Below are 21,403 nucleotides of genomic sequence, written 5' to 3'. Positions count from 1 at the left end.
TTCATTAAGGGTTTTGTTGCATTTTTTGCATTTTAAAAGATTCCAGGTTTCTAGGTTTCATGTTCATCCGTTGAAGATTTGTCTTGGGTCCATGATTTGCTTGTCTTTTCTATCAATCGTTGGTTCTTGCACATAGATATAAGTTTGTTGATCATTAATCTAGGGTCTTAATAATTTAAATACATTAATATCTTGACATTTGATTTTTGCTTTTTTCATTTTATATGTTGCAAAAAAATTAATAATCGTGATCTTAGATCGATTATTAATCCAGCCTCAAAATCTTGCTTGAATGTTGATTATACATGTTTATGTGCTTTTAATTTGACAAAATATTGTCTTATATTGGATCTTAGTTTCTAGGTTTCTTTATGAGTTCTTGGTGTTCTTGAGTGAATTCAAATATTTTTTCCTACTTGACCTTCGTTCTTTTTTTTTTTATTTTGGGTCGTGTTTATGGTCTTAGACCTTTAGGCTAGGAAGCCCAACCTACGTGGCTGGGCTAAGTCCATTTTCAATAAGATAGTGTTTTGCATGTCCAATTTTCATCAAAGAAAAAATGTAATATTTTGTTCTTAAGGTGTGTTTGTTAAACATGACCTTAAGTTATTTTTTGAGCCTCAAATTTTTTGTTAATGATGTGTTTGACAAACACACCGTATTAATTTTAAAGCAATGTTTATTTTCTTATTTTTTGTACTTTTATCAAATAGATCCCAAATAATTTCCAAGAATCCTAAAAAAAAAAGCAGGGGCCATTTTAAAATTATTTGTGGGTTCCCTGTATTTTTTTCCAATAATTTTATTTAATATTTGGGCTATAAACATACATGTAAGATACTGACTCAATATTAAATATACTTGTTTTCTTTTAAAATTCTAGAAAAAAAAATTATTTGAAAAAATACAAAAAATATATTTTTATTTGTGAGCATACAACCAAATTCTAAAAATTTTATGAATATTTTATACAAAAAAATAAAAATTTTATTTTTATCATACATTTAAAAATAAAAAAAATTAATTAATAGGTATCACAACAAGTTAGTGATTATCCATTAGGATTTGACTAAAATATCAAAAACACCACAAAAATCATTTTGTTTAAATTTGGGATATGTAGTTTACATATTTTTTAGGCTTTAGAGTGGTTAAGTTTTAGCTTGATAAGATAAAGACCTCCTTACTAAAAATGATTTTTATTGAACCTTAGACAGACCAACGAATAGAAACATGATTATAGAAAAAAATCAATCAACAGTGCAACTTACCATAGGTAGGGTACACAGGGGGTGATACGTCTTCCTCAACTAATTCCCTTACCCAGACTCTCGCAAACCATTAGATTTTCTAGTGACCATAATACTAGGTGACGACTTCTGAACTGTATTAATCATAATTTTATAATTATTTCCCAATACTTTTAAAACCCCCCTCGATTTAGGAGTCAGATCTGTCATCCGACATTATGCTTGCCATAATAACCACTATTAGCTCCCTAAACCACTAAAAAAACCCATCAATATGTAAACTACAACTCTCTTCATTTAAAACCACTACATTTAGCTCCATAACTTAAACCACGTCCTTGCTCCATCAAACTAGAACACAACCAAACCATCATGATTAGTTTGAACACCACCAACAATGACAACCAAACACCCTCATCTCTGATAGTCAGAGTGAAAGAAAAAAAAAACAAGAGAAACCAAGTTAAAGAGAGCACTCATCTCCCTTATTGTTTGGTAGTGAATAACAACACCATTATCAAGGAGTAGAGGAGACCAAGAAAATATGGATATGCTTAATAACTAAGCCTAGAGGCATTGACATGTGTACCACAACGCATCGCCAGATATGCTAATCTGTATGCTCTCCAACATATTTTCAGCAACTTATAAGGTGAGTTTCTATCTTTTTCTCATATTTTTACTCATTTACCATTTGATTATTATTAATTAGATTCATTTGTACATGTTAAAGAGCTTTTATTGTGTTTGGTTCATGCGCCCTAGAGGCTGGAGACCAATTAGGGATTCTGAAAACAAATATGATAGTGATCAATGCTTTGTGATGAGGCTGAAAGGCTTGTATTTGTGCAATATCATATTATCCAAGACATAACGATTGGTCTTGGTGTGATTTCATTATGAGTTTTTATGTTATATTTTATTTGTTTGTTAGTAACTTGTGAATTTAAGGGGTATTTAAAATGTTATGATAATTTTGTTTGATTTGAACCTATTGACATGTTTATTGTTGCATCAATTTTGTTTTTTACAAAAAAAAACTATTTTCACTCCAATTCTTAAAAATTTATATGTTGTGGTGTTCGTAAATTCATTGCGTGTTTGTTTTTCTATTCAAATGTTTCTCATGTTGAATTCATTTCAAAAGGTAAGTTTTTATGTTAAACTAATTGAATATGAAATTGTTAGTATATTTATTGTTGTGCTAGTTTTGGTTTTTATAAAAACACCATATTTTTTATTTTTAAATTCATATTCAAACTCATATCCTATGCGATGTGGTGTTAGCTTTAGTTTTTTTATATAAAAATCATAGTTCCAGGTTCATGATTTCAATTCCAAAATTATCAATTTATTATGGATTTATTTTTAAAATTCATAAAAATCAATTTTTATATATGAGTTTTGAATTTGAAATAATCTATTTTAGCATAAAAATCAGTCAATACAAAATCACAACTTTGATTTGAAACTTAAAGATTGGGGTTTGCACATGGTTGGTTTTTATTTTCATATTTGAATCAATTAATTTATCTTTTCAATGCAAACTTTTCTTTTCAAAATTCTTATCTAAATTTACTTCATTTAACAATACACATGATTATTGTAGTTTGTATTTGTTTGTTTATATTCTACTTGTTTTTATTTATCTTCAAATTCTTTTGGTTTTTTTGTTTAAATGTGTTTCATAGTGCCTAGTATGAAGTGTTTTTAATTAACAATAAATATTTTTAATGTACACACACATGTGCACGCGCGCACATGATTATTGTTGTTTACCCGAGTCGATTCAATATGCTATCATCTTAATATTAAAAAAAAACTCATCTTAATTTCTTTTTAAAAATCAAACCATACTTTTTACCTGTCATTTAGGTTGTTTTTAGACCTATCAAGTCGATTGGGTTACATCGGGACAACTCTGATATAATTTAATTTTAAATTAAGGCTAAGTAAGGAGTTGGATCAGGAAGTTTTAAGATTAAACCGCTGGCCTGAGTTAATAACAATGTCAAATAATTCCTTACTATCTGGATATTGTTTTATGTTAAAATTTTTTTGATCTAATTTGCAATATAGCGTATGCATGCAAACTAATATATTATGTGGAGACTCATGTGTGTGTGTGTGTGTAATATGGTAAATAAAATCCCTAATTGATGGTGGCCGATGATGAGAGTTTAAATGTGTGTCCATCATTTTTAATTCAACTATATTAGGTTCAAAATATGAGTAGTGCAACTCGTGATGTGAATTCGATTCTGCTTTGATAATTAAAGCTTTGCATGTTTGATGCTATGATGTGTGTTTCTTTTTTATTTTTTGTGTTTTTTTTTTTGTTATTATTTTTCACTTGAGTTGAGTTATGAGGTTGCTATATTTCTAAGGGCGAGATTTAAATTAATTTATTAGAATTGATTAATTTTTGTCTTTAAAATAAACACACATAACATTTTAGTTAACTTAGCACAAAAACTTAACTCTTAAAATGGTTCTTTAAGCTAGAAACACAAAACAACTTATTTCATATAGGAAACACTAAAGTTATTTTTATTTTTCATTTAATATAATCAACCTCTTATCTTAAAATATATGTAAGACTAGTTTTAAATATTTACTTTCAAATTAGATGAAGACTCCTTTATCTCTTTATATTTCCCTCCTTAAATGCCTCCAATGACAAAGCTGTACTTGTTAAATAAAAAAAATAGTATTTTATATTAGCCATATAATATAAAAATAAATTTTGTGACATTGACAAAATATGAAAATACAATGAAAAACAATTTTAATGTTTTATGTTGCATAAATATAGAATATTGTATAGTTAAGTCCTTTATTTGTTTTAATTTGAAAACAGTATAAAATTTGTAAAAGAAAACTATGAAAACACGAAAACATGTTTCCAAACTTAATACAAATTTAAAAATTTTCTATTATAAAAAATCACATTTAAAGTTTTGAATAGAAAATCCATACATTTCTTTTTCTAACTTGGACTTTTTTTTTTAAAATGAAGTATTATTATTTTATCATTCCCAAATAAAATGTAGGTCCATAAAAGCCTAAAGAATAAGCAATTGCTAAATCTTAACGTAAGATTTCGAGGCGATTGAGTATTGAGAGACGAAATTGGGTATTTTAATTTCACAAAAAAGTCTCCAATAGATTTCTCATTGGGTACATTTGCTTTGAGGTGTCATTTTCTTTCATTAATTAGCAAGCATTCGCAATAATGGGGGCGGTGCTCCTGCTTTCAACCACGCATGCGCGGATGCTCTGCCTTCCTATTTGGGGCATTGAGGGATAGAAAAAAGTGGTCGCCGTCGCCCTTCTTCTTGGGGTAACCAGTAACCTAATTAAACAAGGGGACCATTCAAAATTGGAGCATGGCTAATAAATAATAATAAATTTATTGAATAAAAAATTAAGTCGATAAGTTAAGATAAAAATATTATCTAACCTTGTATTGCGGCGAGGTCTTCAAATATTTTTTTTATTTAATCATGCAATAATAAATTTATTTTTTTATTAAAAAAAGAAATAATTTAAAATCCATTTAAAAAACATATATATATATATATATATATATTTTGTTATGGGTTCTTCATTTATAAAATAAAAAGAAAACAATTAGAATATAAATAGATCATCGACACTAATACCGTTTGTTTTGATTGCTAAAATATGATCAATCAATAACATTTTTTTTTTTGTTGTTGTCTAGTGAAATTTGCTCTTTTCTCTCAACTTAGAGACGGGAAGATAAAAAAAATAAAATCTTTGAACTAAAATGATTATTTAGGTAAATTTTATGTGGTTTCCTTGCCCTTTTTTGCCCTTTTTATTTGAGTTTTGTTTTTGTATTACAAATCTCACTAATAACTCATTAAATTGATCATAAAAAAACTTAATTGAAAAAAAAAGATTTTACCAAGTCAAGTATTATTTGAGCATCATATTTGTTTTTTGATATTGCAAGGACCTCATACCACCAAGCCACCCAAAACAAATCACAAAGTACAACACTAAATCAACCTACTATAAAATGGTCAAATTAAAAATAAAATCAAATGATAAAAAAAATAACATGGAAAGATTCAATTGAAAAATTGATTTTAATTTTTCAAAACAAGTATCAACTGAACATTTTATTAATTTTTCGACACTGCAAAGACTTTATATCAAGTCAATCATAACAAATCACCAAGCACAACCCTAAATTAATTCAATATAAAAGAATCAAATTAAAAAAAAAACTTGGGGTGATTTCACTATTTACATGAACAATATTTTCTCCCCATGTTTTTTTTTTATATAACTCTATTGAGAGTGGATGGCGTTTGATATTGTTGAGCGGTGAAAAAAAAAAACAGTACAAAAGTTTCGGTCTGCTCTCCAAAAGATGTAAGAGAAAGTTTGCATAATCTACTATATTCCACCGCGATAACAAACGCCATAACAAACGGAGATCCGCGAGTTTCCATAGAATTAGTCAAATAAATAATATCGAGTCTAATAATTGAAAAAAAAAAAAAGAATCAATTGCGTTTTTCACAATTATTATACCTTTAAGATTTTTGGAGGTTAAATCCAAACTAAAGGGAGGATGCCAAGTGTTTACGGCCTTTGCTTTGTTTAGAATGAACGCAACAAGCTATGATAGGACTGCTTTTTTAATGTTGATAATTCTCCTTGAACAGCAAAGCAACAGGGCACATTCAATTTTAAGACAGGACATGATCACCCATCAGGCAAATTTTTTTAATTTTTTTTTTAAATTCAAAGTATGGCTTCCTTTTTAAGCATCTCAAGACTTTAATAGATATGGTTATTTTTGGTTCGGTTTAGTTTTTATCAAAAAATAATTAAATTGAATTTTTTTAAAAAAACCAAAACTGAACCGAAACTTGTTCAAACTGACCAGTTTAGGTTTGGTTTTTTAGGACAAAAAATGGTTTAAACCGGTTTGGCTCGATTTGTTTCAGTTTGGGTTCGGTGTGGCTCGGTTTTTTCGATTTCAAGCTTATAAAATCAAAATCGAACCGAACCAGTTGGTTTTTTTAAATTTTAATCAGTTTAATCAGTTTTTTTTCATGGTTTAGCTTTTTTGGTTTTTTTTTTCCGATTTTCTAGGTTTAATTGATTATTTGGTTTTTTTCTCACCTCTAATTTCAATGTTATAAAAGAAAATAAATCGCTTCTAATTTTGCACATATTTATTGTTTTGTTGATGGGCATTATAAAAATTTGAATATAATAATAGAAACAATTAATATTCAATTCAAATATTCTCTCTATACTAGTTTTTCTAATGTTGCTTTGTATAAAAGTCTAACCTGTTTGAATTCTAAGATTATAAAAGTGGATTTTTTTTTAAAATTGGATATATATGGCTATGGTTTTGACTTAATTAGCATTACGATATATTTTACCATATGAACGTGTCATTGATTCCTCTTCAAAAAATATTTTCCTATTACACTTGTGAAAAAATATTAATATTTTTTTTATTTACGAATCCAATTATCAACTTTTATATTCTTTTTATAACAAGAATATGCATAATTATTTTTCATGTTATTAATTAAAGTATTTACGTGTATGCAAGCAGACAAGTTGCTAAAGAGAATGCAACTGTGCCTCCAGACGAAGCAGCTGCGCAAGCAAACTAGCCGAGGCATTACCAGGCCTTTGTGTTTTTTAGAGGTAAAAAACAGTCTACTTCACCTAGCGATCAACCTAGCTAGCAATGGAAAAGTGGTCTTTGTTTCTCCAATTGAGCTGATAACATAATGGAATTGAACTACTACACATTAGCAAGAATTTTACACGCAAAACAGCAGAATTAAGTGGAACACTCGGGGCAATTCTATCATAAGACCAGCTTCAGGTCCACTGGTTATGGACTCCCAGTAACATCACAAAAGTCTCACCTGAGCTTCCACAAGGTAAAAACAAGATGGAAATGGCAGTGGAGAAGAGCATAACCAGGAAGATGAAACCAAGCTCTCCATGTTATTGCAATGGGACATGTCGATGCGCTCTAGTTCAGCTGCATACCTTATTGATGATGAAACATCGCATAAACTCATCACATCATTACAATTATAAATAGCCAGTTCTTCAATGTTATTCGGGAGTTGTGATAATCATTGTCTTTCCATTGTCCTACAAAGAATTTGTACGTGCTTAGTTCTTGGGTCCTGTCACGAAACTCCACAGAGTCAGAGTGAACTTCAAAATGACATTCCGAAGTTTCCAACTTCCTCAAGCATTCTACTTTTTCTTTGACTGTAATTGGAGCAAACATTCCATCCCAGTACTCCTCAATTATCAAGTCTTGCCGAGAGTTCAGGTAATATCTCACAAGGAAACTTCTTTTGGCCACATCCATTCAGTCCAAGATACTTGAGATTGGTTAGACATTCCACGCATTGAGGCATGTTTTCAAGTGAAGTTGATCAGCTGAGAACTGGACTCTTGAGTGCCCTTTGCTTTTCTAGCGATGGTAGATGCTGTCACTTTTCACAATCAATGAGCAATAATGAAGCAATATTTCAATATTGGTATAAGACATATCAAGAATCTGCAATAAATTGCAACTTTCCATTATAACGTAGCAATAGAGTTAAAAGGGAAGGACACTTTGGTGAAGGGCTAGAATGAATGTCTTCAATTTGGTTTTTCATTAATGAAACTCTGACAAGATTCTCTGTCCTTCCACAATTCTCTTAATTGTGCTCCTGCCTTAACAATGATTGAAGAGCTCTCTTGCAGTATTTGGAGGGCCACGTCCCTAATCATATCATGCATCCTGACATATCCATCACTTGAGTTTCTACCCCTCTCCAGTAAGCAGACATTTAGAAGGTAGGTTATTAAGCATCGCATGTCTCTTGTCAAATTCTGCCTGCCTCGATCAAATAACCTATCAAGTCATTCCTATCAACCTCAAAATCTTGTTGCAGTGCTGAATCCTTTAGGTGTGTATAGCTAAATCTCAATATTAGAAATACCTCAGGTTCCATGTCATCATCTTGCCTATCCTTTGATTCTTTCAATTCCGCCAACAACATTCCTCCACTCGCGTACGTCAACCACTCCCCTCATGGCTCCAGCCATTGTTTTAATTCCTAAAGGCAAACCAGCACATGCCCTTGTGATAGATTTTGCAATTTGTTCCACTCATGGAGGAAGTGTTGTGTCACATCCAAGATTCTCCATGAACAAACTCCGAGCCACTTCGCTTGAAAGAGGCTCAACTTCGATCATCCTTAGACAGAGCATCCGTTGACAAACTCCAAGCAATCGAGTATTAAGAATGACCTTGCATCCCCTTACCTGGATAGGAATTCCAGCATCATCAAAATCAAAATAGTTCCACAAATCATCTAAGAAAAGAACCCATTGTTTCATTTCATTTAATTTTGTTGACAGCTTCACAGCTCCATTCATTTCATTATCTTTACTTGAAAGATCTAAATGAAATTTTTGGCAATGAGATTCTGCAATTTAGAAATGCTAAAATCCTGAGATACAGTGATCAAGGAAACATGAGGGAAAGGTTTCGGTGGTTTTAGAAGAAAATTGAAGATATGTGTGAGCAATGTTATTTTTCCCACACCCCCAAATCCCGTAAAGTACAGCAAGACTTGAAGAGGCTTCATCACTCATTAACCAAGACCAGATAGCTTTCGTATGTTTTTCGAACTCTTCAGCCACTAGTTTTTTAGTTGGAAATGCATCTCCGCTGCTCTCATCACCATAACACATGCAGAAGCCCTTCAAGAGAGCTATTTCTCGCAACAGGATGCCCAGGCTTTCTAACCAAGTTCTCTACATCATTCATTATGACGTTATTGTTCAAAGATGTAGTACAGAGTTGATCATCATATCTTCCAAGGCCAAGACGCATTAGATTTGCTGGTTGGGATGAATCTCTTCTAGGTTCATCTTGAATAACTGTAGCATCTCATGAGAACTGCCTCTTACAACAGGCTGCTCAGGTGCTGTAGTCATGTTCACCCCATCATTCATGATTATAACAGCATTGTTCACTAATGAAGAATGGGGTTGACGCACTGAATTTCCTCTAGGCTCATCTTCGTTATCTGCAACCCTCTCAGGAGAGCCGCCTCCTGTGGTCTTGCTGACATCAATACCATAATCCTTCACCAACAAAGATAAGTTGTCACGAGTATTCCTTTCACGCTCTTGAACCACCTGCTCCCTTCCCATTCCAGTCTCAGGTGCACTATGAAGCTGAAAACTTCCCATGTGTGTATGCTTCCAGGCGAGTGAAAGTTTGATTCTGGTGCCATTCCTACACCTGGAAAAACATTTTTAACTTGATTGCTTTGATCTTGTGTGAACCCTCGGTTTAAATCCTTTTTTTTTTTGTAAATTAACCGAGAAATGATATGGATTAATTGAAAATATAATGGAATATTGCTAAGTAATTAGAAATAAAATTTTAAAGAGTTAGATGTTTATGTTAGATAATTTGAAAGTGGATCGAGATTAATTGGGCATATAAAAATACTGAATTGGGCGTAAGAGCATTTTGGTAAATAAAAAAAATCCAACTTATAAATACATGCATTTTTCTTCTCCTTGTGGCCGGCAGCAAGAGTAGAGAAAGGGATAAGGGTTTTTGATTTTTTTTTCCTTTAAATCCTTAATAAAAATACCAAATATGAGTTCAATTAAAGTGGTTAAGAGAGTTTTTAGGGTTTAAGAGGAGGGATTCAAATTTTAAATCCTTAAAATTTCATGTAATATTTTAGTTGCACGTATTTGAATATCAGTCTTTATTTTTTTTTATTTATAATTTTTATCTTTATTTTTTTATATAGATTTTCAATTTCACCCTTCATTCTAAATTTATTATTTTTTATTTCTTCAATTTTGATAATGATTTTTTATATTTCTTAATCCTTTTCTTTCTCTTTTTATGAATTTTCAAGTTTTCAATTTTATTATTTGATAAAATATTTTTAATTTGTTATTTTTTAATTTAGTCCTCGTTGTTTCAGTGATTGATTCTTTTAATTATTTTATGATTTAATTTCCTTTCCAATTTAACCCTTCAATCCAAAATTATTCATCCTATCATTTTATTTTTTTAAATTGATCATCATTTTTTTTAATTGCTATTATTTTTTTATCCTTTTGTATATATTCTTTTTAATTTCATGATTTGAAACTTGAATTATTAAAAATTAGACTTCGTGTTTTTTTTTTATGCTTGGCACTTCTAATCAAATGGTCTGAATCACGAGTTTTATACGCTACCACATGCTGACATCATATTTGGACTTAATTTCTCTTTTGATCTCATTACTCGACATTGGTTTTCTTACAAAAAAGGCTTTATGGTTTTCTTTGTTTTCCTTTCTATTAGGTTATCCTGATCAGATAACCTGACTCGTGGGTTTGACAGGTTAATCCGATTGGACTCACACTTTTTTTTTGGCTTTTAATTACTCTTTCTTCTATTAGATCCTTATGTGTGGTTAGATTTTTTTAATTTAATTCTTTAATATTTAGTTTGTTGAGAATTGAGTTTCGTGATTTTTTTTTTATATTTGATACCTTCGTTCAAATGGCTTCCATCATGAGTTTTGTATGCTAAAGATGATTTTTTAAAAATTTTGATTTCATGATTTTCTTCCTTTTACTTTCTATCAGGTTATCTAATCTCATAACTTGATCTATGTATTTGGTGTGTTGACGCGCGAGTGGGCTGAAACCTTTTTTTGGCTTATTATTGCTATTTTTTTTAATCCTTTTATATGATCTATTATTATTTTTTTATTTTATCCTCCAACATTTAATTAATTAAAATTTGAGCTTTGAGGTTTTTTAAATTTGATGCTTCTAGTCAAATGATTTGGATCATAGACTTAATAGGTTAACATGAGTTGATATTGTTTTTTTTTCCTTTTTTTTTTGAGCTAGGAATTGAATTTCTTGATTGAGTCTGAGTTTAAGATTTCACGGGTTACGATTTTGAAATATTAAATTAGAGTTGCTTTTTCTATTTTATTAAATTAATTGAACTTATTAAATCTAATTGACTAAATTTCTTTTTTTTTAATAGAAATCCTAGCGTCTTCTAAACTTTGTTCTTCTTACTTCTAAAAAAAATTGAATTGACTTACAACGTTGCGCTAACTATCGATATAAGTTTACTTGGATCATTTTTAAAAAAAAATTAATTTTTTTCTCGCTTTTAGCCTTTGATATTTGATTCATTATAATTGAGTTTTTTAATTTATTTTGATATAGGTTTTATAGTTTTATCACAATCTCATGCCTTAGATTGCGAGTTTCAGAGATAAATCATTGTTGTCCTGAGTAGATCTAATGTGTTATCGTCTCAATATTTCTTTTAAAAAAATATATTATTTAATATATCACTATTAAAATATTTTGATAATTATGTATTAAAATTTTGATGTTCTAGTATCTTTTGTTTTCTTTAAGGTTTTTTTTTTTAAAAAAAAACCTTACCAGCACGAAGCTAGAAATATACGGGGAGAGAGAGAGAGAGAGAGAGAGAGAGAGAGAGAGATCCGTCCCAACTTTTTCTAAGGAGTTAGGTGCGATCGAAGCAATCTGCATCAAACCAAAATTGCGTGGACCCAAGACCTCTAGATGAGGGTATCTTATTCAAATATATACCGACAAGAAGAATTAACTGCTATGGATCACTGACACTGTTAGTTATTTTCGCAATTATAGATAATTTATTTCAAACATTCTTTGATTCGAGTTTCAAAATTCAAACCTGTGGGACGTTGTTTACGTAAAGATTTGTATGAGTTGTACTTGTTTTTTAAAATATTTTTATTTAAAAATATATATATAAAAAATATATATTACATGTTAATATTTCACAATAAAAATATATAGCAAAGTCAACCAAAAAAAATACAAGAATCCATAAATAAATAAATAAAAATCCAAATTTTTCTGGAATTTTTTGATATCTAAAAGAAAAAATATGCTTTTCTAAACACATCCTTAACTCAAAATAAAATTTGACTGGTTGAGCTTAAAACCCAGTCTTAACTGTTTTTTTAGGACTGGATTTAGCTCAGCTGTATCAACTATGCTGGATACAGTCGGCCCAGCCTGGTTAGTGGCTCCAGCAACCCGGCTGGGCACTGTTGCAGGCAGCGTGAATTATTCCTTGCAACAGTACCAAGGTAATTATAATTCAAAAGCAGGGAAAGAAAAAGAGTTACCTGGGGGTAGGACGTTCTGGACGAAGACCTTGCAGGTGCTCGTTGCTGGGATTCTGGGAAGAAGATGGGATTCCAACCTCTGTTTTTTCGGCTTCCTTTCTGCTCTTTCGTCTTTTCTTTTTTTTGTTCTTTTTTGTTCTGTTTTTTCAGGTTAATTCTCTCCCGTCTCTTCTGGCTTTTTTTTTCTCTGTTTTTCGTCTTTCTGGTTTTATGCCCTCTAGGTTGGACCAGTGGTTTGCTGTGAGGGAGAGCAAAGTTCTCTTTCTGGTTTCTTGTGTTCTCCTTTTTTACTCTCTGTGTTTCCTCTCTGGCTCCCTCTCCTGTTCTCTCTGTCTTTTCTCCTGCTCTGTTTTTTTTTTGTTTTTGTTTTTTTTTTGTATTTGGATCCTGGTCTCTCTCTCTCTCTTTCTTGTTGGTTTTTGCACCTTATCTTCCCAGGATAATGATAAGGTCTGGGACTTTGTATTTTGGTTGGATTGGGACACCAACAGTCCTGCCAGTGCTGGACTGTTGGTGGCGGTTTCCTCGGCCTGCTGGCACCTTGTGGCGGTGGAGGAAAGTCGGCTGGAAAGGGGTCAGATAGTAGACCATTCGGTATACGTCCAAGTCTGGTCTGAGGGCAGTGAGACCTGACCAGAGGTTATGGTTTTTGCAGGCGGGCTTTCCTCTGTTTCAGACGAAGAAGAATATGCACAGTGTTTTTGAAACGGCGTGGTTTTGGGATAGCAATGGCCATCTTTCAGTTTGGTCACTGAAGTTTTAACATTTTGCAATCAAGCTCCTGATTTCATTAATTAAACTAACTCAAAGCTTAATTAAGTTCCCAAACTTATCAGTTCTTTAATTAAGCTCCTAATTTTATTAATTAAACTAATTCAAAGTTTAATTAAGTCCTCAAACTTATCAATTCTTTCAATTTTTTTTATCAAAATGACTCCAAATTTTATAATATCATCCTTGTAGGTCCTCAAATTTCTAATTTGTGTGGTCTTGACACAAATTTCAGATTTATTTTCTCTTTGTTTTCTTTCACCAATATGTGTTGTCAAACATTGAGTTATAACTAATATATTATAATAATAATAATAAATATATTATAATTGATTTAGTTTTCTATTATGTCCTTTTTATTAATTAAGGGTATTATAAGTAATAGTAGTTATATTAATAATTACATAATACTTTAGAGAATAAAAAAAAATAACACCTTAGAGTAATTTACATTTTATTTTGTTAGACAATCAAAACCTACATTAATATAGAGAGGGAGAGGGAGATCAAAGAGGAGGATTTATCTATGATGAAATTTTTTTTCTCTATGAATTTAAGGTGTGTGTTCTATATACCTTTTAAGTGAGTTTTTGTATGTTATGAAGAAAAGTTTAGAAATTAGGGTTTTTATGATATTTTATTTTTAATCACTTTTAAGGAGTGATTGCTATACTAATGGAGTTTTAGAATGATAAAAAGCCATTGAATGTGATTTTATATGTTTTTGGTAAATTATTTTTAATTAATAGTAAAATTAAGAAATTAAAAAAAAATGATGAGGTGGTAACTTTAGGTCACCGTGATGTGGCCTTTTAATAGTGTTATGATGAGAATGACACCTAGTTATTGTATGCAATGAGTTCTTTGTGTATGATTTATAAATATGCTTTTAGTCTTTTAAATTTTTGAAAATACTAAAATTTTGGTATAATAAATGAATTGATTGTAATTCATATGTATCAGTAAGTTTTGACATGCTTGATTCAATTAGAGAGATATTTATTGAGCATGTGACACTCCCTCTCTATCTATTTATTTATTTATTTTCAGATGATTTGGAAGATGTTTAGAATATCAAGTGGTTGCTTTGAAAGCTAATTGATTTTAGATTAAAATATTTTAATAATTGATAAATTTATGATCTTAGATTTGTAGTACATTTAATCTCATTTATTTTTGAAGTTAGATTATTTGATGTGAGATTATTTATATTGAGTTTAGTTAATTTATAATTCAATGTATTTTTTTTTTCTTTTAATGGGGTATTAAGTAAATTTTTTTGAATTAGAGTTAAAATGCCTTGCATGCTTATAAAACATTTGGAGGAGTTACGCAAATGGAGAATTTTCATGATTTTTGGCTTCAGGGCATGACAAATTAAATCATATTTCATACAGTCAAAGTTTGGCGGGTGATCTTTTCACCAGATTCCGTGCATGAGTTCTCGATATTTTCCGAGAACCACCTTGTTCTTTGCAAAAATTGGTGAGGGTTGAAGCTATAAATAAGACTGTATGAGATTAGTGAGGGCAGATAATGAATGAAGTAACAATTTTTGTATCAACTCTTCTCTTCTTCTTCTTAGTCGTCTTGTTCTACTTCTTCTTTTCTCTTATTCCTTTCTAGTAGTAACTTGTTAAGGTTGAAGCCTAACACTATAAATGGGCGAAGTAGGTCTGAAGATGGTCTCTTGGGAACAACTCTTTGGTGGTTAGGGTTTGGAAGGACAGGTGGATCTCAGTCAAATCATGTTTCTGATTTGACTGGCTGGTGGTCTAAACTGTGGACTACTCTCCTTCTTCCACCTAAAGCAAAACATCATGCATGCCATCTCTTGCACGAAGCTTTACCCATGCATCCCGCTGAACCTTTCTACTAGGGACTGAATATTGGCTGGAACTCCCAGTTCTAGATGTGGAGCTTCTCATGAAGACACTACATATTAAATGCCCTGTTGCCAAGGCAGTCTGGTCCTCTAGTTTCGTTGCAAATCCCACCAGTGTACGTTAATACACTAGTTTTTGGGCTGGTTTACAGCGGTGAAGAGTCACCTGATATATTGTCGGTGAAATATGCATTTTCTTGGGTTTTTATGGGCATTATGGAACTCAAGGAACTTGCTGTTTTCCAAGTACTGAAGGAGCTGGATAGTGATGATATCAACAAGACCATGGAAATTTCTCTTATCTCTGGTTACGCAAAAAGAGAATTCCATTCCAACGCATGATTCGCAGGACAAGTATTACAGGACCATGGACGCCTCCAGCAGATGGCTCACGGTAGAGACCAACTTCTTATCATTGGTTCAGGGATTTATGAGCCTGCCCAACCTTGAGGATATTCAGATGTTGTCCCATAGCTTTGCTTCTCTCTCTCCTTTTCACATGTTAAAAGGGAAAGTAATGTCGTAGCACATGCTACCAGTAGGCTAGCTGATCCCAAGACTTGGACACAGGATGCTCCTCATTCTATCAAGATTGTAGCTTTCTCGTCCAAAGCCCTTTAGCTGATTCAAAGCCCAGCATGTTCGTGTAAAGAAGGGGAGACTCAAAGTGATAGATTAAAATCAATAGTTTCCTGGACATGTGGACGCCCGTTCTGATGTTATGTTGCTCATCCTGACACGTCGCCTCATATTCTGCAGGAACTTATAAATGTCGCAACTGGTAATTACAATCCTTTTATGATGGAGAATCATTATCTATTGAAGGGGTTATTTACGGTCCAATTTATTTTTTCAGTATATCTTTCGTTCTATTTTGATATCCACGACAAGCTGCTCACTGTGTGAAGGTTTTGCTGGAAAATGCTTGCAAAAAGTAGTGGGCTTAATTGTGTAGACGGGAAACAACGCAATGCTTGCTATACAAGTAGCCTTTGGTGCTTAAAATGCGTCAGTGCATGGAAAGCATTCGTGCTTTTTAGATAGCGCATTGAACGTTTCTCGGTAGTAAAACCTATCCTCTCATCATCGTGTTGTTAGAAGTTCTTTCGCACTTGCTTTCTCTTGGTGTAAAACATGACGATAATTGATGGATGGTTAGTTGGTAATGATTTTTTTTTCTATTAAAAAAAGTAAATATTTATTCTTTTTATTTTTAATATTTCAATTCCAGTCATTGTTATTTTATTTTTTTTAATTTTTTTTATAAAAGTTTTGTTTCTTAGATAAAAAGATTAAATGAAATCAAGTATCGGAGGATAAAATTGAAGAACAAAATGAACTTAGAAAAACATTAAAAATAAAATAACTAACAATCCAAATAATGATGACCAATATTGATACAAATAAAAACTAACATGACATATTTAATTTTTAAAAGGATAGACGTGAAATTCAAGATGATGAGACAAAAATAAAAAGGAGAATAAAAAGAGTTAGCTCGAGTACCCCATCACTTGAAAGAGCTCGATGTGCTACTATCAATGCCACCATGAAAGACATCATTTGGCTACGAGACAACATCGCATAAACGTATCTCATTTGTTTGACGTGTGTTTTGCTACGTGCCAATCATTTTTATTTTTAAAGTAATGTTTTATATTAATAAAAATACCTAGTTGTTCGTTACTCAACTTGATTATAATTAAAAAAGTAAGATGAAAATAAAAAATAATCCTTGATGTCATTTTAAGAAATTTTGATTTTAAATATAATTTATTTATTTTATTATATTTTAAAAAGTAAAAAAACAAAAAAATTTCAAGATATTAGTTTAAAGTTTTTTATTTTTAAAAATAATTTAATTATTTCATCGTACTAGAAAAAATATTAAAAAATCGTTTTGTAGTCGATCATTTCACCGATGAATCTTATAAAAGGACTATATTACCCCTTTGTATTATTTGAATCCACAACACACCGATTCGGTGTCGAATGTTTGATCTTTTTTTTAAGTTTTTGTTAATTTCTGTGACCTTGAAAGCAAGTAGGCAACGGTTTTTCAGTCTCTTTAAAGTGTAAATACCAAATTCTCCAATATTTAAACCAGCATTCGATACTGAAGTAAGGACAATGTGGTAAAATGAACTCTATCCATAAATAGAAAAGCGCTAAAGATGGACGGATGGGAGAGGGGAGGGAGGGAGAACAGAGTGAACAAATCAGAGCTCCGTGTCTGAACAAAAAAAAAGATACCAGGCAGGAAGAGAACCCGAATACTATTGCAATTTCTGTAGAGATATTCCTTGTGCTATTCTTAATTACTTTTTAAAAGATGCTCTCTTTCTTTTGTATGAGTTCCGGTATGGGTTTTCAAACAGAATCTAAGGTGTTTGATGAATTGCCTGCCGTTGAGGAGACTTTTATTGATGAATGAATCATTTCTATGAAGGTATCTATGGCTCTTAAAGTCCGTTTTGTTCTTCAGATATAGTTATTATCCGAATCAACACTTGCTATAATTGACTTGAATTTTTTTTTTTTATATAAGTTGGCGTCAGGTGTTGCAAGCCACTGCAGAAGTAGCTGTCCTTTGAACTGAGTTACAGCACTCTCTCATTCAAAAATTGAAATGATCACGATGCGTTTTTTGTTCATGAAACCCCTTCTTAACTCCTTCTCTCACCGCCAGCACCACCGTTGTCTTTGCCTCTTAACTACTGAATCAAGCCAAACGTACCCATCTTCACCATCCCCAGTCAATGAAGATCACCTTCTCCGGGTTTGCACCGTCCTCTTCCAACAACAAGACTCTTCAGACTTCAAACTCCGTAACAAACTTTCCTCCATTGATTTCAACCTTACCCATGAGTTCTTCCTCCAAGTTTGCAACAAATTCCCAGCCTCTTGGCGCCCCGTGCATCGCTTCTTTCAATACACACAACAGATGCCTTGCTCACGTTTCACTCACACTTCCGTGTCTTTCAACAAGATGCTTGATATCTTTGGAAGATCAAGAAACCTTGATCTCTTGTGGGATGCTGTCCAGGAAATGGCAAAACGTGGTTTGGTTAATGATAAGACTTTTATAATTGTTTTGAAAGCACTAGCTTCAGCAAGGGAGTTGAAAAAATGTGCTGAATTCTTTCATTTTATGAATGAGCATGGATGCGAGTATAGAGTTGAGAGGTTAAACAAGGTGGTGGAGAATTTGTGCAAGGATAAGCTTGTTGAGGAGGCAAAGTTTGTGGTTTTGAAGTTGAAGGATTGGATTAGGCCTGACGGGGTTACCTATGGGTGGTTGGTTAAGGGGTTCTGTGATGTTGGTGAGTTGATCGAGGCTTCAAAGATCTGGAATTTGATGGTGGACGAGAGCATCGAGCCGGAGATTGAGGTGTTTGAGAAAATGATGGAGACACTTTTCAAGAGGAATGAGTATGATGAGGCTTTGAAGGTGTTTCAGACGATGAGGGTGAATAGAATGGATGATTTAGCGCTCTCCACTTACAAGCTTGTGATTGATTGGATGTGTAGAAAAGGTAAAGTTGTGCAAGCGCAGATGGTGTTTGATGAAATGCGCCAGAGAGGAATTCAAGCAGATAATTCAACATTGGGGTCCCTAGTTTATGGCCTTTTAACAAGAGGCCGGCATGCAGAGGCTCATAAAGTTGTCGAAAGGATTGAAAAACCAGACATTAGCGTGTATCATGGACTGATTAAGGGGCTCGTAAGGTCAAGGAGGGCGAGTGAAGCAACACAGGTGTTCAGAGAGATGATTAATAGAGGCTGTGAGCCTACAATGCACACATATATTATGCTATTGCAAGGGCATTTAGGGAAGAGAGGGAGGAAGGGGCCAGACCCACTTGTGAATTTTGAGTCTATTTTTGTTGGAGGTTTGATTAAGGCTGGGAAGTCATTAGAAGCCACCAAATACGTAGAGAGGACAATGAAAGGATCACTTGAGGTGCCTAGGTTTGATTACAATAAGTTTTTGCATTATTATTCAAGTGAGGAAGGTGTGGTTATGTTTAAGGAGGTGGGGAAGAAATTGAGGGAGGCAGGGTTTGTTGATTTGGCGGATATACTGCAGAGGTATGGGGAGAAAATGGCTACTAGAGAGAGGAGGAGAAGACGTTCTGAGTTAGTTAATGGCTCCGAATAAGCTGGGAATTGCATTGGCTACATTTTCAAATGTGCAGGTAAAGTAATATGGTAATGTTTTTAACGGGTTCTTTTGTCTGTTTTGCTATTTTCTTATGTTAATTTTTAAGTGTGTTTCATCCACTGCTTGCTGGGCCTTTCAACCTTTTTAGCTCATGGAATGCTGTGGTAGAAACACTAATCCTAACTGGTTTGTTCTTCCTGATAAAAAGGATGCTCTGTCGTTGACCCTCTAACCCCCCTTTGCCAAAATATGATATACTTTAAAGCTGATGAAAGGATTGAATGAGAAGAAATTTAGAAATATGAAAGCGTCGCTTGTCAAATTAAAGTTCTATACTCCCTTTCAGCATCGTTATATTTGGCATATCCACGTTAATTTCATGCCTGTTATAGTAAAATGTTATTTTCCTTCACTTGATCACTGCCACTTGAAATTGTAGAGTACTACACGTCATTCATGACTTTTGCTTCTCCATCACATGATTATATGGATCAAAGTTATTTTCTTGGTTGTTACATTATTTTGTTTGTAAATCCCATTCCATTACTGTTGTTCAGACTTATCATCAATTGGTTGAAGATGTATTAGATTAATTACTTAATCTCTTGATATCACATTTTCCATATGCTTAGCTCTGCTATTCTAGACAGCAACTCAAAGTAGTGCTATTGATTATATGTATCATCATTCCACTCCTATTCTACTGCTCAAAGCCATGAGAACGTATTTTACTATACTGAGTTTGTGAGAAATAGAAACATATTATGAATGAAGTACCAGGCCTCGATTTTAGAGAATCTGGTTGAAAATTTCTTTCATTCTTAACTTGGAAGTTTGTATGATACTAAGATAATTGTGTAGCAACTGTGGGATTTTAATTCAGTAGTTGATTGAATTGAAATACTTGAATTGCTTTTCTGTCGCAAGGTTTTCTTTTTAATCATCTGCTATTACTGATAAAAGAAGAATGCTTTTCTCTCTTCATTATTTTGTATTTCTTTAACTTGAATGCTATCTTTAAAATCATAGTAAGATCATCTTTGTCAAATGGTAATGAAGAGGCATCGTATCACTTTATGACTCACAAATGGTTATAAGTTGCATGGCTATACAAGATACTTGCTTCACAAGTACAAGTGGGAGGTTAGAAAAGTGTACGCGGAGGCTTCAATTCTCTACTATTTGCACCAAGTGGACGGAAATTTGGCTCTGGGATAGTGATCATATCACGTCTCGGTCATATTATATTTCATTATATTGAATAATATACTGTTATTTAAATATGACTTGTTTAATCTATGATGATACTTTGTTTCACATGGTCTTGGCTTGTGTTTGTTTTGCAATGGCTGAAATACTTCCACCAGCAAAGACGCTGAATTGTCTTGTGTTATGCAGGTCAAGTTGTTCGGTTCTGAGATTGAAGCCCGTGGGGGAGCGTCGCCACCAGCGATCAAGGACGACAGGCTCGGTGGAGAATCAAAATGAAACGCGATTTTGTGGCAATCTTGGAAGAAGAGTACCAGCAGGGGTGGATTAGGGATTCATTCTTGACATGAAATTGTGGCCTTTTGTAGCAAGCACCTAAAAGTTTCGAGTGGTGTAGCTGTACTGTCAGCAGTGGAAAGGCAGCACATGCCATGACATTTTTGAAGGCATGGAGCTCGCTGGTTGGCAGGCAGGCAGGGGAGACAGACTGTTCATGATGTACAGGTAGGCGGATAGACCAAGACCAGTTGGTGTGGAAGCACAATGCGCTTTCGTCGGCCCAAGAAACCAATATTTCTGTGCGACGTAAAGAGGAATTGCAATTTGCTCGCATGACAGCAAATCATGGCTTGCAGAAAACTGGCGTGGAAATGACTTGAAAAGATTTTCATCCCACCATTAGCTAATCATGGGAGGATATAAAATGTTCATGCACTAATCTGTGCATCTCTTGATTTAATTATGATTATTAACAAAGAAATCATCATCCGCCAGAAAGGGGACTGTTCGTTAATTTGATAGCTGGCTCTTTCAATCAGTCTTCAATAATTGAGTTTGGTACCGCTAATAAAAGATGCTCCCTTCATTC

General features: G+C 32.8%; 1 protein-coding gene across 2 annotated transcripts; it reads left to right on the top strand.

Annotated features, from left to right (window-relative positions):
* The first annotated feature begins 17,358 nt into the window (after positions 1 to 17,358).
* On the top strand, positions 17,359 to 21,328 carry LOC133676880 (putative pentatricopeptide repeat-containing protein At1g26500). 2 transcript variants are annotated; one of them, XM_062098660.1, is made up of 3 exons: positions 17,359 to 17,610; positions 17,710 to 19,360; positions 20,725 to 21,328. In XM_062098660.1, exon 2 carries the CDS (start codon positions 17,791 to 17,793, stop codon positions 19,321 to 19,323), a length of 1,533 nt encoding a protein of 510 aa, XP_061954644.1. In that variant the 5' UTR covers positions 17,359 to 17,610; positions 17,710 to 17,790; the 3' UTR covers positions 19,324 to 19,360; positions 20,725 to 21,328. The 2 variants fall into 2 exon arrangements, with proteins under 2 accessions (XP_061954644.1, XP_061954645.1); XM_062098661.1 differs by lacking the exon at positions 17,359 to 17,610 and having other exon boundaries at positions 17,622 to 19,360.
* The last annotated feature ends 75 nt before the right edge of the window (positions 21,329 to 21,403 follow it).

This window comes from Populus nigra, chromosome 17, assembly GCF_951802175.1.
Source record: "Populus nigra chromosome 17, ddPopNigr1.1, whole genome shotgun sequence".
Lineage (NCBI taxonomy): Eukaryota > Viridiplantae > Streptophyta > Magnoliopsida > Malpighiales > Salicaceae > Populus > Populus nigra.
Note: the sequence above shows the minus strand (reverse complement) of the source record. Positions and strands in the feature narration are given on the sequence as shown.